At 34.5% G+C, this 16,346-nt stretch overlaps 4 protein-coding genes across 4 annotated transcripts; all 4 read left to right on the top strand.

The window, feature by feature from the left end:
- Positions 1-2,358: 2,358 nt before the first annotated feature.
- On the top strand, positions 2,359-3,407 carry LOC108820108 (probable WRKY transcription factor 10). Its single transcript, XM_018593088.2, has 4 exons — positions 2,359-2,394; positions 2,588-2,902; positions 3,008-3,146; positions 3,232-3,407. The coding sequence occupies exons 1-4, from the start codon at positions 2,359-2,361 to the stop codon at positions 3,405-3,407; spliced, it is 666 nt and encodes a 221-aa protein (XP_018448590.2).
- Positions 3,408-5,612: 2,205 nt separating this feature from the next.
- LOC108820105 (probable WRKY transcription factor 10) lies at positions 5,613-6,414 on the top strand. Its single transcript, XM_018593086.2, has 3 exons — positions 5,613-5,909; positions 6,015-6,153; positions 6,239-6,414. The coding sequence occupies exons 1-3, from the start codon at positions 5,613-5,615 to the stop codon at positions 6,412-6,414; spliced, it is 612 nt and encodes a 203-aa protein (XP_018448588.2).
- Positions 6,415-8,338: 1,924 nt separating this feature from the next.
- On the top strand, positions 8,339-9,140 carry LOC108820107 (probable WRKY transcription factor 10). Its single transcript, XM_018593087.1, has 3 exons — positions 8,339-8,635; positions 8,741-8,879; positions 8,965-9,140. The coding sequence occupies exons 1-3, from the start codon at positions 8,339-8,341 to the stop codon at positions 9,138-9,140; spliced, it is 612 nt and encodes a 203-aa protein (XP_018448589.1).
- Positions 9,141-14,312: 5,172 nt separating this feature from the next.
- Positions 14,313-15,210, top strand: LOC108820111 (probable WRKY transcription factor 10). Its single transcript, XM_018593092.2, has 3 exons — positions 14,313-14,609; positions 14,715-14,853; positions 14,939-15,210. The coding sequence occupies exons 1-3, from the start codon at positions 14,313-14,315 to the stop codon at positions 15,208-15,210; spliced, it is 708 nt and encodes a 235-aa protein (XP_018448594.2).
- Positions 15,211-16,346: the final 1,136 nt, after the last annotated feature.

Raw genomic sequence — 16,346 nt, 5'->3', positions numbered from 1 at the left:
AGTTGCAATTCTTCTAAATGCATCCTTGTAAACCATAACATGACATTAGATTATACCAAACGAAAAATAAAATGAATAAAAAGATTCAGACTGAACTTACTCAACATATGGATTCATCACTGCCATGTTCATCAAAACATATCGATGGGCTATGTCTCGCTCTTTATCAGTAAGGGTTACTTCAGTAGCCTTCTGCAATGGCCGGCCCTCAAGTGTTAGAACATTCGTCTCCAAATCTTCATTCCGGTTTACTTTCGCTTGAACAGGTACATAATTTTGTAGAAACTCTAAGCAGAAAGCTATACATTCTCCAGCTAAATATCTTTCTGCCATACAAGCTTCTGGCCTTGCATAGTTCTTTACAAATGCCTTAAGAGTTTTCATGTACCTGCATAACAAGCATTTAGTCAGTTACACAACAACACAAAACAAGACAAGACCAAAACATAAAATCAGTTAGTACCTCTCAAATGGATACATCCATCTAAAATGTACCGGACCACCCAAACGTGCCTCCCTTGCCAGATGTAAGGGAAGGTGAAACATTATGTCGAACAAGGCTGGTGGAAAATACCTCTCCATTTCGCACATTGTCTCCACAAGCTCAGTCTCCAAAGATAGTAGCTTTTCAGGGTCAAGAACTCGCTGACAGAGTCTGTTAAAGAAGCTGCACAACCTTGTAACTGCAACCCGTGGACCATCTGGGAGTAAGCCTCGCAACGCCACTGGTAGAAGATGAAATAGATCTAAGAAAAATCTAACTCGAAAACTCAAAATCAGATGAAAACCGAAGAACCCTAAATCGAGTATCTTAGTGCATATAAACCCAAAATATATTTCAATTCGAAACAGGTTCAAACCCAAAATCATTTCAAAATATTAGGACAAAATCGAAGAACCCTAAATCGAGAAATCAAACCTTCGAGAGAGAGGCTAAAGAAGGATTCGAGAATCAAAGAGTGTCGGATTTTGTGTTAATTTCGATAGAAAAGAGAGGTGGAAATAGAGGATTCAAGAGAGAGAGGCGGAAGGGAGAGGTTTCAATAGAACTGAGGTTTCGATACAGCTGAGGCAAAACCTTTCTTTTTTTGCCTTAGAAAATTATCGGGTGGGAAAAACCTAAAATTTTCGGGTTTAAATCCCGCGTATTGGTTTTCATAACACTTTTAATTTGGTTCTGCTGTGATTAAGTAACCGCGAAAACACTTGGCTAAAAATATATGCCGCGTATTGAATTATTTTTTCCGCCTTAATTAAAGATAGCGTTTCATTAAAAGGAAACGCTATAGATAAATCCGCGTGTTTTAAACCATAGCAAAAACAAAAAAAACGCTATACCAGTGTGCTATGAATGCTCGATATTTTTGTAGTGTACAACTCAGTCTAGTTCAGGAACTAAACCAAAAAATTGTTCTTCCATTCCTCCATGGTTTGTGTTTGGTAAATGATTGTTCTTGATTTAACAATTATTTCACGTTTAATAACAAGAATTTCTATAACTTATCAGAATTGTAGAAGACATGAACATTCTGTTTATAATAGTCATAGAAATAATACATATATATAAAAAAATATATTAAATTACTCTAGAAGTCTTTAAAAATATTCAGCTAGAGGTTAAATCCACTCTATAAATGTATTCTACCATGCATGCGCATGTAGGTTTCGAATATGTATAGATCTCAAAAATATCATACCTGCAAATAGCTTTTTCTATCAGCACCAGATATTATACCATGCATGCGCATGTTAGTTTTTGGTAGGCCTGAGATTTTGAACCAAACAGAACTTCCTAAACCAGACCAAAATTTTGGTTTGGTCGTCCAGAAATTTGGTTCGATATTGTAGTTTTCTTAAAAAAACTTCGATTTCATTTCTGTTTGGTTCGACAATCGGTTACTTTGGTTTTCTTCTTAAAAGAACTATAACTATACCAAAACCAGAACTATACTAACTAAATTTTCAATAACCAGCCGTATTAATATGAAAGTTTAACATACTTAAACCGATATCTATCAGTAATAAAAAAATTGGTAGGATTTTCAAAACCGAACTAACCGAATACTGTACCAAACTATATTTCTGGTTAATTCGGTAATGTATGTTAAACCGAATTAACCGAAAACTGAACTGCACGAACTGAATAGTCCGAATTAACCAAACCTGCATGCTTAGTTTTTGGTAATTTTTTTTAAAAACAGGACCGAAGTATAGACCTTTCATAAAAACTAAAAAAAGAAGTAAATGTTAATTAAAATCTCTTCAGAAATTGCTGACACTTGGATGACCAAAGTTTGACTACATGAAATTGTTACCATTTACGAAAGTTTGACCACATAAAACTTTTACCATAACGAAATGGCTGAGTGTTACTATAAGAAGGCGTCACCTCCTGTCTATTCAGCACACACATTACCTAGTTTCGTTTCAAGAAAACGGTTTTTCCTTTACTTCTATAAATAAATTATTCATTACTTTATTAAGATCTCCCAAATTATATAACCTTTACATTACATTACTTGAATTCCAAATATTTATTATGCTTTCAATGATCTTGTTTTTTATGCTGCTTTTGTTAATATTTCAGGGTTTCCTCCCCAACAAAATGAGTGATTATAATCAAAACGACAATGGTATAAACCGGATCAGCGAGACCTCGTCTCAAACCAACTTAAGAACTGATCCTCAGTCTGAACGACGATCTGGTAGTACCGTTGAAAGAGTGTCTGCAAGGATAGGAAGAGATATTCCACCGCTCGATATGGAATGCCTCAGGCCATTTTCTAATTCTTTCAGGACCCCGAATCTTGTTCATTCTCCTATTAGAGTAGCATCTCCAGGATTCAATACTCTCTCTCCATCGTTGCAATCTCCAAATATGTTCACTAACTCTTCTTCACAGGTATACAATGTGTTTAATAAGTTTAATATTGATCTCTGCACATGATATTTATTATTATATGATAAACCTAAATGTTTATTGTCTTTGTGTAACTTATTTTTGAAGATTATCCATCCGATTCCGATCCCGAATGATGCGACTCAGGAGATGGTGGAAAGTTCAGGTGGCGCCCATGCAACAATGATGATATCCAACAACAATCCTCCTCATCAGCCGACGGACGTTGATCTGCCTCCCCAAAAAGGTAATAGACTTTCTAGTGTCTCAAGTTTGCTTCCAGTTTTGGTTTTCCAAATATTAATTTTTATTGTTTTTAACATGTCAAACAGGTGCTGATGATATTCCAACGGAACAGTCAGTTGATATCACATCTCTTGAATCTAATGATGATCCCATTGGTGCTCGTTTACTCCTTTCTTTTGATTCTACAGTTGTTGCTGAAATGGATGCTATGAACCTCATCTCCCTTAAAAGTGGTAGCGAAGATGATGACAAGGACAAATAAAACAACCAAGAGGAAGACAGAGACAGAGATCACAACATTGTTGTCACACCTTAGTCCCGAAAGGGAAGGTCTCAAATTAACATTGAATAATCAATAATAATAATAATAATAATAATAATAGTAAACTTGACATCTTAATTAAATTGCACAATTAATATATTGAATAAAAGTTTGACCGGAATTACATGACGTACAAAATATTGTACCTATCCCCGTCATTATGATTCTAATTCTGTAAAGATTTTCAATTCTTGGTTTATAATAATTAATAATATAAAAAGTTCGATAAATTAAGAAATTTAGACCTGAGAAATGAGGAGAGAGTTACTGAAGAGGACGAACATCGCACCTGACTGCAACCTCCGGGTAGCTAGCTCTTCAAAGTGTCCTCTCAAACATATTCTAAGCTCTCTCCCACACCAATTTATCCACTTTCATCTTTGTCTTTTCTCTTATCTCCTTACAAACTTCTTCGGTACATGTTGTGAATACAACCTTGGATCGATTGTATGCATTAGGCGGCGGGACTCCGGCGTTCACCGTATATAAAAAAAATTAATAACTTGTGTTACAAATAAACCATATAAACACTCAATTTCTTGCATGGAAAGTAACTGATTTAGACTACTTACCAAGATCAACTTTCTCCCAAACATCATCAAGAAAATAAATGAATCGTGTCTTAATGTCTCAAAGATCTTTGCAGCTTTTTCTCTTGCTTGCCCACATCCTATCTGAACAGCCAGTCATTTCACTAAATGGTAAGATCTAGAAGAGTAAGTAGATGCTGATTCTAGTTGTTAAGCTTGTGATATAGTTGTAGGGTCTTTGTGGCTGGTTAACTTTTCAATAACTTTACCTGAATGAATCTCATATCTCTGGCTTGATTATGGTTCTAACATTCACTCCAGGCACACACACATATATATTTAGGAGAAGTATTAGTGTTTAATGTGTAAGATAAAAAATACAACTCAGTCTAGTGCAGGAACTAAACCAAAAAATGTGCTTCCATTCCTCCATGGTTTGTGTTGGGTAAATGATTGTGATTGATTTAACAATTATTTCACGTTTAATAACAAGAATTTCTATAACTTATCAGAATTGTAGAAGACATGAACCTTCTGTTTATAATAGTCATAGAAATAATACATATATATAAACAAAAAATATATTAAAATTACGCTAGAAGTCTTTAAAAATATTCAGCTAGAGGTTAAATCCACTCTATAAATGTATTCTACCATGCATGCACATGTAGGTTTCGCATATGTATATATCTCAAATATATCATACCTGCAAATAGCTTTTTTCTATCAGCACCAGATATTATACCATGCATGCGCATGTTAGTTTTTGGTAGGCCTGAGATTTTGAACCAAACAGAACTTCCTAAACCAGACCAAAATTTTCGTTTGGTCGTCCAGAAGTTTGGTTCGATATTGTAGTTTTCTTAAAAAAACTTCGATTTCATTTCTGTTTGGTTCGACAATCGGTTACTTTGGTTTTCTTCATAAAAGAACTATAACTATACCAAAACCAGAACTATACTAACTAAATTTTCAATAACCAGCCGAATTAATATGAAAGTTTAACATACTTAAACCGATATCTATCAGTAATAAAACAATTGGTAGGATTTTCAAAACCGAACTAACCGAATACTGTACCAAACTATATTTCTGGTTAATTCGGTAATGTATGTTAAACCGAATTAACCGAAAACTGAACTGCACGAACTGAATAGTCCGAATTAACCAAACCTGCATGCTTAGTTTTTGGTAATTTTTTTAAAAAACAGGACCGAAGTATAGACCTTTCATAAAAACTAAAAAAGAAGTAAATTTTAATTAAAATCTCTTTAGATATTGCTGACACTTGGATGACCAAAGTTTGACTACATGAAATTGTTACCATTTACGAAAGTTTGACCACATAAAACTTTTACCAAAACAAAATGGCTGAGTGTTACTATAAGAAGGCGTCACCTCCTGTCTATTCAGCACACACATTACCTAGTTTCGTTTCAAGAAAACGGTTTTTCCTTTACTTCTATAAATAAATTATTCATTACTTTATTAAGATCTCCCAAATTATATAACCTTTACATTGCATTACTTGAATTCCAAATATTTATTATGCTTTCAACGATCTTGTTTTTTATGCGGCTTTTGTTAATATTCCAGGGTTTTCTCCGCAACAAAAATGAGTGATTATAATAAAAACGACAATGGTATAAACCCGATCAGCGAGACCTCGTCTCAAACCAACTTAAGAACTGATCCTCAGTCTGAACGACGATCTGGTAGTACCGTTGAAAGAGTGTCTGCAAGGATAGGAAGAGATATTCCACCGCTCGATATGGAATGCCTCAGGCCATTTTCTAATTCTTTCAGGACCCCGAATCTTGTTCATTCTCCTATTAGAGTAGCATCTCCAGGATTCAATACTCTCTCTCCATCGTTGCAATCTCCAAATATGTTCACTAACTCTTCTTCACAGGTATACAATGTGTTTAATAAGTTTAATATTGATCTCTGCACGTGATATTTATTAATATATGATAAACCTAAATGTTTATTGTCTTTGTGTAACTTATTTTTCAAGATTATCCATCCGATTCCAATCCCGAATGATGCGACTCAGGAGATGGTGGAAAGTTCAGGTGGCGCCCATGCAACAATGATGATATCCAACAACAATCCTCCTCATCAGCCGACGGACGTTGATCTGCCTCCCCAAAAAGGTAATAGACTTTTTAGTGTCTCGAGTTTGCTTCCAGTTTTGGTTTTCCAAATATTAATATTTATTGTTTTTAACATGTCAAACAGGCGCTGATGATATTCCAACGGAACAGTCAGTTGATATCACATCTCTTGAATCTAATGCTGATCCCATTGGTGCTCCTTTACTCCTTTCTTTTGATTCTACAGTTGTTGCTGAAATGGATGCTATGAACCTCATCTCCCTTAAAAGTGGTAGCGAAGATGATGACAAGGACAAATAAAACAACCAAGAGGAAGACAGAGACAGAGATTACAACATTGTTGTCACACCTTAGTCCCGAAAGGGAAGGTCTCAAATTAACATTGAATAATCGATAATAATAATAATAATAATAGTAAACTTGACATCTTAATTAAATTGCATAATTAGTATATTGAATAATAAGTTTGACCTGAATTACATGATGTACAAAATATTGTACCTATCCCCGTCATTATGATTCTAATTCTGTAAAGATTTTCAATTCTTGGATCGATTATATGCATTAGGCGGCGGGACTCCGGCGTTCACCGCATATAAATAAAATTAATAACTTGTGTTACAAATAAACCATATAAACACTCAATTTCTTGTATGTAAAGTAACTGATCTAGACTACTTACCAAGATCAACTTTCTCCCAAACATCATCAAGAAAATAAATGAATCGTGTCTTAATGTCTCAATGATCTTTGCATCTTTTTCTCTTTCTTGCCCACATCCTATCTGAACACCCAGTCATTTCACTAAATGGTAAGATCTAGAAGAGTAAGTAGATGCTGATTCTAGTTGTTAAGCTTGTGATATAGTTGTAGGGTCTTTGTGGCTGGTTAACTTTTCAATAAGTTTACCTGAATGAATCTCATATCTCTGGCTTGATTATGATTCTAACATTCACTACAGGCACACAAAATATATATATATATATATATATTATATTTAGGAGAAGTATTAGTGTTTAATGAGTAAGATAAAAAATACAACTCAGTCTAGTTCAGGAACTAAACCAAAAAATTGTGCTTCCATTCCTCCATGGTTTGTGTTTGGTAAATGATTGTGCTTGATTTAACATTTATTTCACGTTTAATAACAAGAATTTCTATAACTTATCAGAATTGTAGAAGACATGAACATTCTTTTTATAATAGTCATAGAAATAATACATATATATGTATAAAAAATATATTAAATTACTCTAGAAGTCTTTAAAAATATTTAGCTAGAGGTTAAATCCACTCTATAAATGTATTCTACCATGCATGTAGGTTTCGCATATGTATAGATCTCAAAAATATCATACCTGCAAATAGCTTTTTCTATCAGCACCAGATATTATACCATGCATGCGCATGTTAGTTTTTGGTAGGCCTGAGATTTTGAACCAAACAGAACTTCCTAAACCAGACCAAAATTTTGGTTTGGTCGCCCAGAAGTTTGGTTCGATATTGTAGTTTTCTTAAAAAAACTTCGATTTCATTTCTGTTTGGTTCGACAATCGGTTACTTTGGTTTTCTTCTTAAAAGAACTATAAATATACCAAAACCAAAACTATACTAACTAAATTTTCAATAACCAGCCGAATTAATATGAAAGTTTAACATACTTAAACCGATATCTATCAGTAATAACAAAATTGGTAGGATTTTCAAAACCGAACTAACCGAATACTGTACCAAACTATATTTCTGGTTAATTCGGTAATGTATGTTAAACCGAATTAACCGAAAACTGAACTGCCGAACTGAATAGTCCGAATTAACCAAACCTGCATGCTTAGTTTTTGGTAATTTTTTAAAAAACAGGACCGAAGTATAGACCTTTCATAAAAACTATAAAAGAAGTAAATGTTAATTAAAATCTCTTTAGAAATTGCTGACACTTGGATGACCAAAGTTTGACTACATGAAATTGTTACCATTTACGAAAGTTTGACCACATAAAACTTTTACCAAAACAAAATGGCTGTGTGTTACTATAAGAAGGCGTCACAAGAAAACGGTTTTTCCTTTACTTCTATAAATAAATTTTTCATTACTTTATTAAGATCTCCCAAATTATATAACCTTTACATTATATTACTTGAATTCCAAATATTTATTATGCTTTCAACGATCTTGTTTTTTATGCGGCTTTTGTTAATATTTCAGGGTTTTCTCCCCAACAAAAATGAGTGATTATAATCAAAACGACAATGGTATAAACCCGATCAGCGAGACCTCGTCTCAAACCAACTTAAGAACTGATCCTCAGTCTGAACGACGATCTGGTAGTACCGTTGAAAGAGTGTCTGCAAGGATAGGAAGAGATATTCCAACGCTCAATATGGAATGCCTCAGGCCATTTTCTAATTCTTTCAGGACCCCCAATCTTGTTCATTCTCTTATTAGAGTAGCATCTCCACGATTCAATACTCTCTGTCCATCGTTGCAATCTCCAAATATGTTCACTAACTCTTCTTCACAGGTATACAATGTGTTTAATAAGTTTAATATTGATCTCTGCACGTGATATTTATTAATATATGATAAACCTAAATGTTTATTGTCTTTGTGTAACTTATTTTTGAAGATTATCCATCCGATTCCAATCCCGAATGATGCGACTCAGGAGATGGTGGAAAGTTCAGGTGGTGCCCATGCAACAATGATGATATCCAATAAAAATCCTCCTCATCAGCCGACGGACGTTGATCTGCCTCCCCAAAAAGGTAATAGACTTTATAGTGGCTCGAGTTTGCTTCCAGTTTTGGTTTTCCAAATATTAATATTTATTGTTTTTAACATGTCAAACAGGCGCTGATGATATTCCAACGGAACAGTCAGTTGATATCACATCTCTTGAATCTAATGCTGATCCCATTGGTGCTCCTTTACTCCTTTCTTTTGATTCTACAGTTGTTGCTGAAATGGATGCTATGAACCTAATCTCCCTTAAAAGTGAAAGCGAAGATGATGACAAGGACAAATAAAACAACCAAGAGGAAGACAGAGACAGAGATCAGAACATTGTTGTCACACCTTAGTCCTGAAAGGGAAGGTCTCAAATTAACATTGAATAATCGATAATAATAATAATAATAATAATGATAATAATAATAATAATAGTAAACTTGACAACTTAATTAAATTGCATAATTATTATATTGAATAATAAGTTTGACCTGAATTACATGATGTACAAAATCTTGTACCTATCCCCGTCATCATGATTCTAATTCTGTAAAGATTTTGAATTCTTGGTTTATAATAATTAATAATATAAAAAGTTCGATAAATTAAGAAATTTAGACCAGAGAAATGAGGAGAGAGTTACTGAAGAGGACGAACATCGCACCTGACTGCAACCTCCGGGTAGCTAGCTCTTCAAAGTGTCCTCTCAAACATATTCTAAGCTCTCTCCCTCACCAATTTATCCACTTTCATCTTTGTCTTTTCTCTTATCTTCTTACAAACTTCTTCGGTACAAGTTGTGAATACAACCTTGGATCGATTATATGCATTAGTCGGCGGGACTCCAGGGTTCACCGTATATAAAAAAAATAATAACTTGTGTTACAAATAAACCATATAAACACTCAATTTCTTGTATGGAAAGTAACTGATTTAGACTACTTACCAAGATCAACTTTCTCCCAAACATCATCAAGAAAACAAAAGAATCGTGTCTTAATGTCTGTTGGGGTCAAAAACGGTCACAACGAAATTAACGTTCGAAAATATTTCTCGAAAAAGATAATTCTCGTAAAAATTACTTAAACCAATTTTTAAGATAAAATTCTTGAATAGATTGTCCGCAGCGTTGAAACAAGTTCCAATGGTTCGTGTTGATGACGAAGTTAGTATCAAAACATTCGATAAAAATATACGTCATAAGAATTTCTACGTTTTCAAAAATGGAAAACTTATACGAAAAACTCACGGGAAAATCTTGTTTTAAAAACAACGACTTGTTAAATCAACGATTTGTTAAATCAACGATTTGTTAAATCAACGATTTCTTAAATCAACGATTTCTTAAAAATCGTCTCTTTGCAAAAGGTTCCGCGACTAAACGACGTTCTCGTTAAAACACGATCATCGGAGGTAACAAAAGATCGTTAAACCACGAGGATGCGGCTTGGCAATCACAGAACAACCAAGGGATCATACGAAGCTCGGTCGCTATAGCGACCGAGCTCGAGAACAAGCACGGTCGCTATAGCGGCAAGGCTGCGGACAAAGCTCGGTCGCTATAGCGACCGAGCATACGAATATCAACAATTTTCCGAAACGTCCAAAGTCTTCCGAAACGACGATACGATGTAAAACCATGCATTCTCGACTATCCTTATAACAATCCTCCGCAAGCCACGGCTAACCATTTCTTGATTTCTTGATCAAATGAGATCGTCTGTTCGGTTTATAATGAAACCGCGGAAACTTAACTTTAGCGGAGGAATAAGAACAAACGTCTCAAATCGAAAGACGGCCCAAAGGGTCCTAAACTTGATTCGAGGCCCACTTACGATTTCTTAAAATCCCATAAATCTTGTGACGGTTTATGCTTGGAGGATAAACATCAGTTTTCGCGGATAAATGGAAACTTTCCGCAGATAATCATGAAGATAAAAAATGGAATATTTCCATTTTCCGGACTATGACGGCTTAAGGGCAAAAGAGTGAAGTGTAAACCGACCTAGGAGGGAAAGGAGCTCAAGGCGAGAGGCATAAAAAGGGGGAAAAAGATAGAGAGAGAGCAGATCCGAAATCCTAGACTTAGAGAACTTAGAACTTAGGTGGTTAGACTAGCAAGGAAGGACCTAGAACGTTTGTCCGCCTCTTTTTCTATTTTCATCTTGTCCACAGACTTCCGTTCCTCTCGGAAGGATCTAATGATTCTTTACTTAGAGTTCCGCAAATAGAAACCCTAGGCATTATTCTCGACATGCCCGTTTCTATGACCAACGCTCATACTAGACGAACTCCACCAGGCAATTCGATCTCTTGTTCAATCCTTCCTAACTGAACTACGTCCGACTTGATCCTCGAAAGGGGTACGTAGGCAGCCTTTCATAAGGTCCAGTCCCAAATCTTAACAAAACCTTTTTCGTACGGTTTTCGTCTTTGGTTATCGAGCTGCGAGTCAATTAGGTTTAAGGTTTTGAGACGGCAAGAACTAGGAAAATCGCCGACAGTTCTCGCAGTCAAAGCTTTTACAATATTTAAAATCATCGCAACGCTCTTACGCGAATTCGAAATATATATCTACTTTACGTAAAACTCGTTTTGTTATCTTTTCATATTTTCTGCGTCTATTTGGTCACTTGTCGTTGGCTCCGCAGAAATCCGGGACCTCTGGGAAATTAGGGTTTTCCTACTTTCCTTATTTATACGATATATTGACGGTGCGAATTTCGGTTCCCACAGTTTGGCGCTAGAAAGATGGGGGTCACGGATTATTCTTACTCATAGCCACAAAACGCTTGATCAAAAATACGTACGCATATATAAAAGAAAAACTCGCAGCACTGACTTCCCCTACGGCCAACGCTTACGCAAACGCCGTAGTATTCAACAAAATCGAAAACTTAGTCGCGACCTTCCGTCACAGGAAGAGCCCTAAATCGAGCTCGTGATTTTTCCCTCCAAACACAAAAGGCAACGATAAAATCTTTCCAACCCCGTGAAATTCTTCTTATTACCGAGTTGGAGAAATCTCAGCTCATAAGGGTTCGACCAAGACGATTTCTCTGAAAACGTTTCGGAAAAGTAAAATTCGCTCCCCCAATAACTGCGGAAAAACCCTACGTTAGTCGCAGAAAGTGAAACTCAAAAACAAGCTCGGTCGCTATAGCGACCGAGCACCGAGACAAGCATTAGTCTAGTTCAGGAACAAGGACAAATAAAACAACCAAGAGGAAGACAGAGACAGAGATCACAACATTGTTGTCACACCTTAGTCCCGAAAGGGAAGGTCTCAAATTAACATTGAATAATCGATAATAACAATAATAATAATAATAATAATAATAATAATAATAATAATAATAATAATAATAATAATAATAATAATAATAATAATAAAAAAATAATAGTAAACTTGACATCTTAATTTAACTGCATAATTAGTATATTGAATAATAAGTTTGACCTGAATTACATGATGTACAAAATATTGTACCTATCCCCGTCATTATGATTCTAATTCTGTAAAGATTTTCAATTCCTGGTTTATAATAATTAATAATATAAAAAGTTAAATAAGTTAAGAAATTTAGACCTGAGAAATGAGGAGAGAGTTACTGAAAAGGACGAACATCGCACCTGACTGCAACCTCCGGGTAGCTGGCTCTTTAAAGTGTCCTCTCAAACATATTCTAAGCTCTCTCCCACACCAATTCATCCACTTTCATCTTTGTCTTTTCTCTTATCTCCTTACAAATTTCTTCGGTACATGTTGTGAATACAACCTTGGATCGATTATATGCATTAGGCGGCGGGACTCCAGCCTTCACCGTATATAAAAAAAATTAATAACTTGTGTTACAAATAAACCATATAAACACTCTATTTCTTGTATGGAAAGTAACTGATTTAGACTACTTACCAAGATCAACTTTCTCCCAACATCATCAAGAAAATAAATGAATCGTGTCTTAATGTCTCAAAGATCTTTGCAGCTTTTTCTCTTGCTTGCCCACATCCTATCTGAACACCCAGTCATTTCACTAAATGGTAAGATCTAGAAGAGTAAGTAGATTCTGATTCTAGTTGTTAAGCTTGTGGTATAGTTGTAGGGTCTTTGTGGCTGGTTAACTTTTCAATAAGTTTACCTGAATGAATCTCATATCTCTGGCTTGATTATGATTCTAACATTCACCACAGGCACACACATATATATTTAGGAGAAGTATTAGTGTTTAATGAGTAAGATAAAAATACAACTCAGTCTAGTTCAGGAACTAAACCAAACAATTGTCCTTCCATTCCTCCATGGTTTGTGTTTGGTAAATGATAGTGCTTGATTTAACAATTATTTCACGTTTAATAACAAGAATTTCTATAACTTATCAGAATTGTAAAAGACATGAACATATAAATATATTAAATTACTGTTTATAATAGTCATAGAAATAATACATATATATATAAATATATTAAATTACTCTAGAAGTCTATAAAAATATTCAGCTAGAGGTTAAATCCACTCTATAAATGTATAATACCATGCATGCACATGTAGGTTTCACATATGTATAGATCTCAAAAATATCATACCTGCACCAGATATTATACCATGCATGCGCATGTTAGTTTTTGGTAGGCCTGAGATTTTGAACCAAACAGAATTTCCTAAACCAGACCAAAATTTTGGTTTGGTCGTCCAGAAGTTCGGTTCGATATTGTAGTTTTCTTAAAAAAACTTTGATTTCATTTCTGTTTTGTTCGACAATCGGTTACTTTGGTTTTCTTCTTAAAAGAACTATAACTATACCAAAACCAGAACTATACTAACTAAATTTTCAATAACCAGCCGTATTAATATGAAAGTTTAACATACTTAAACCGATATCTATCAGTAATAAAAAATTGGTAGGATTTTCAAACCGAACTAACCGAATACTGTACCAAACTATATTTCTGGTTAATTCAGTAATGTATGTTAAACCGAATTAACCAAAAACTGAACTGCACGAACTGAATAGTCCGAATTAACCAAACCTGCATGCTTAGTTTTTGGTAATTTTTTAAAATACAGGACCGAAGTATAGACCTTTCATAAAAACTAAAAATAAGTAAATGTTAATTAAAATCTCTTTGGAAATTGCTGACACTTGGATGACCAAAGTTTGAGTACCTGAAATTGTTACCATTTACAAAAGTTTGACCACATAAAACTTTTACCAAAACGAAATGGCTGAGTGTTACTCTAAGAAGGCGTTACCTCCTGTCTATTCAGCACACACATTACCTAGTTTCGTTTCAAGAAAACGGGTTTTCCTTTACTTCTATAAATAAATTATTCATTACTTTATTAAGATCTCCAAAATTTTATAACCTTTACATTACATTACTTGAATTCCAAATGTTTATTATGCTTTCAACGATCTTGTTTTTTATGCGGCTTTTGTTAATATTTCAAGGGTTTCTCCCCAACAAAAATGAGTGATTATAGTCAAAACGACAATGGTATAAACCCGATCAGCGAGACCTCGTCTCAAACAAACTTAAGAACTGATCCTCGGTCTGAACGACGATCTGGTAGTACCGTTGAAAGAGTGTCTGCATGGATAGGAAGAGATATTCCACCGCTCGATATGGAATGCCTCAGGCCATTTTCTAATTCTTTCAGGACCCCGAATCTTGTTCATTCTCCTATTAGAGTAGCATTTCCAGGATTCAATACTCTCTCTCCATCGTTGCAATCTCCAAATACGTTCACTAACTCTTCTTCACAGGTATACAATGTGTTTAATAAGTTTAATATTGATCTCTGCACGTGATTTTTATTAATATATGATAAACCTAAATGTTTATTGTCTTTATGTAACTTATTTTTCAAGATTATCCATCCGATTCCAATCCGAATGATGCGACTCAGGAGATGGTGGAAAGTTCAGGTGGCGCCCATTGCAACAATGATGATATCCAACAACAATCCTCCTCATCAGCCGACGGACGTTGATCTGCCTTCCCAAAAAGGTAATAGACTTTCTAGTGTCTCTAGTTTGCTTCCAGTTTTGGTTTTCTAAATATTAATATTTATTGTTTTTAACATGTCAAACAGGCGCTGATGATATTCCAACGGAACAGTCAGTTGATATCACATCTCTTGAATCTAATGCTGATCCCATTGGTGCTCCTTTACTCCTTTCTTTTGATTCTATAGTTGTTGCTGAAATGGAAGCTATGAATCTCATCTCCCTTAAAGTGGTAGCGAAGATGATGACAAGGACAAATAAAACAAACAAGAGGAAGACAGAGACAGAGATCACAACATTGTTGTCACACCTTAGTCCCGAAAGGGAAGGTCTCAAATTAACATTGAATAATCGATAAAAATAATAATAATAATAATAATAATAATAATAATAATAATAATAATAATAATAATAATAATAATAATAGTAAACTTGACATCTTAATTAAATTGCATAATTAGTATATTGAATAATAAGTTTGACCTGAATTACATTGTGTACAAAATTTTGTACCTATCCCCGTCATTATGATTCTAATTCTGTAAAGATTTTGAATTCTTGGTTTATAATAATTAATAATATAAAAAGTTCGATAAATTAAGAAATTTAGACCTGAGAAATGAGGAGAGAGTTACTGAAGAGGACGAACATCGCACCTGACTGCAACCTCCGGGTAGCTAGCTCTTCAAAGTGTCCTCTCAAACATATTCTAAGCTCTCTCCCTCACCAATTTATCCACTTTCATCTTTGTCTTTTCTCTTATCTCCGTACAAACTTCTTCGGTACAGGTTATGAATACAACCTTGGATCGATTATATGCATTAGTAGGCAGGACTCCAGCGTTCACCGTATAATAAAAAAAATTAATAACTTGTGTTACAAATAAACCATATAAACACTCAATTTCTTGTATGGAAAGTAACTGATTTAGACTACTTACCAAGATCAAATTTCTCCCAAACATCATCAAGAAAACAAAAGAATCGTGTCTTAATGTCTGTTGGGGTAAAAAACGGTCACAACGAAATTAACGTTCGAAAATATTTCTCGAAAAATAATTCTCGTAAAATTACTTAAACCAATTTTTACGATAAAATTCTTGAATAGATTTGTCCGCAGCGTCGAAACAAGTTCCAATGGTTCGTGTTGACGACGAAGTTAGTATCAAAACATTCGATAAAAATATACGTCTTAAGAATTTCTACGTTTTCAAGAAAGGAAAACTTATACGAAAAACTTATACGAAAAACTCACGGGAAATCTTGTTTTAAAAACAATGATTTCTTAAAACAACGATTTCTTCAATCAACGATTTAAGAAAATCGACGATTTCTTAAATCAACGATTTCTTAAATCAACGATTTCTTAAATCAACTTAAAAATCGTCTTTTGCAAAAGGTTCGCGACTAAACGACATTCTCGTTAAAACACGATCATCGGAGGTAACAAAAGATCGTTAAACCACGAGGATGCGGCTTGGCAATCACGGAACAA

Source organism: Raphanus sativus, chromosome 8, assembly GCF_000801105.2.
Source record: "Raphanus sativus cultivar WK10039 chromosome 8, ASM80110v3, whole genome shotgun sequence".
Classification (NCBI taxonomy): Eukaryota; Viridiplantae; Streptophyta; class Magnoliopsida; order Brassicales; family Brassicaceae; genus Raphanus; species Raphanus sativus.
Note: the sequence above shows the minus strand (reverse complement) of the source record. Positions and strands in the feature narration are given on the sequence as shown.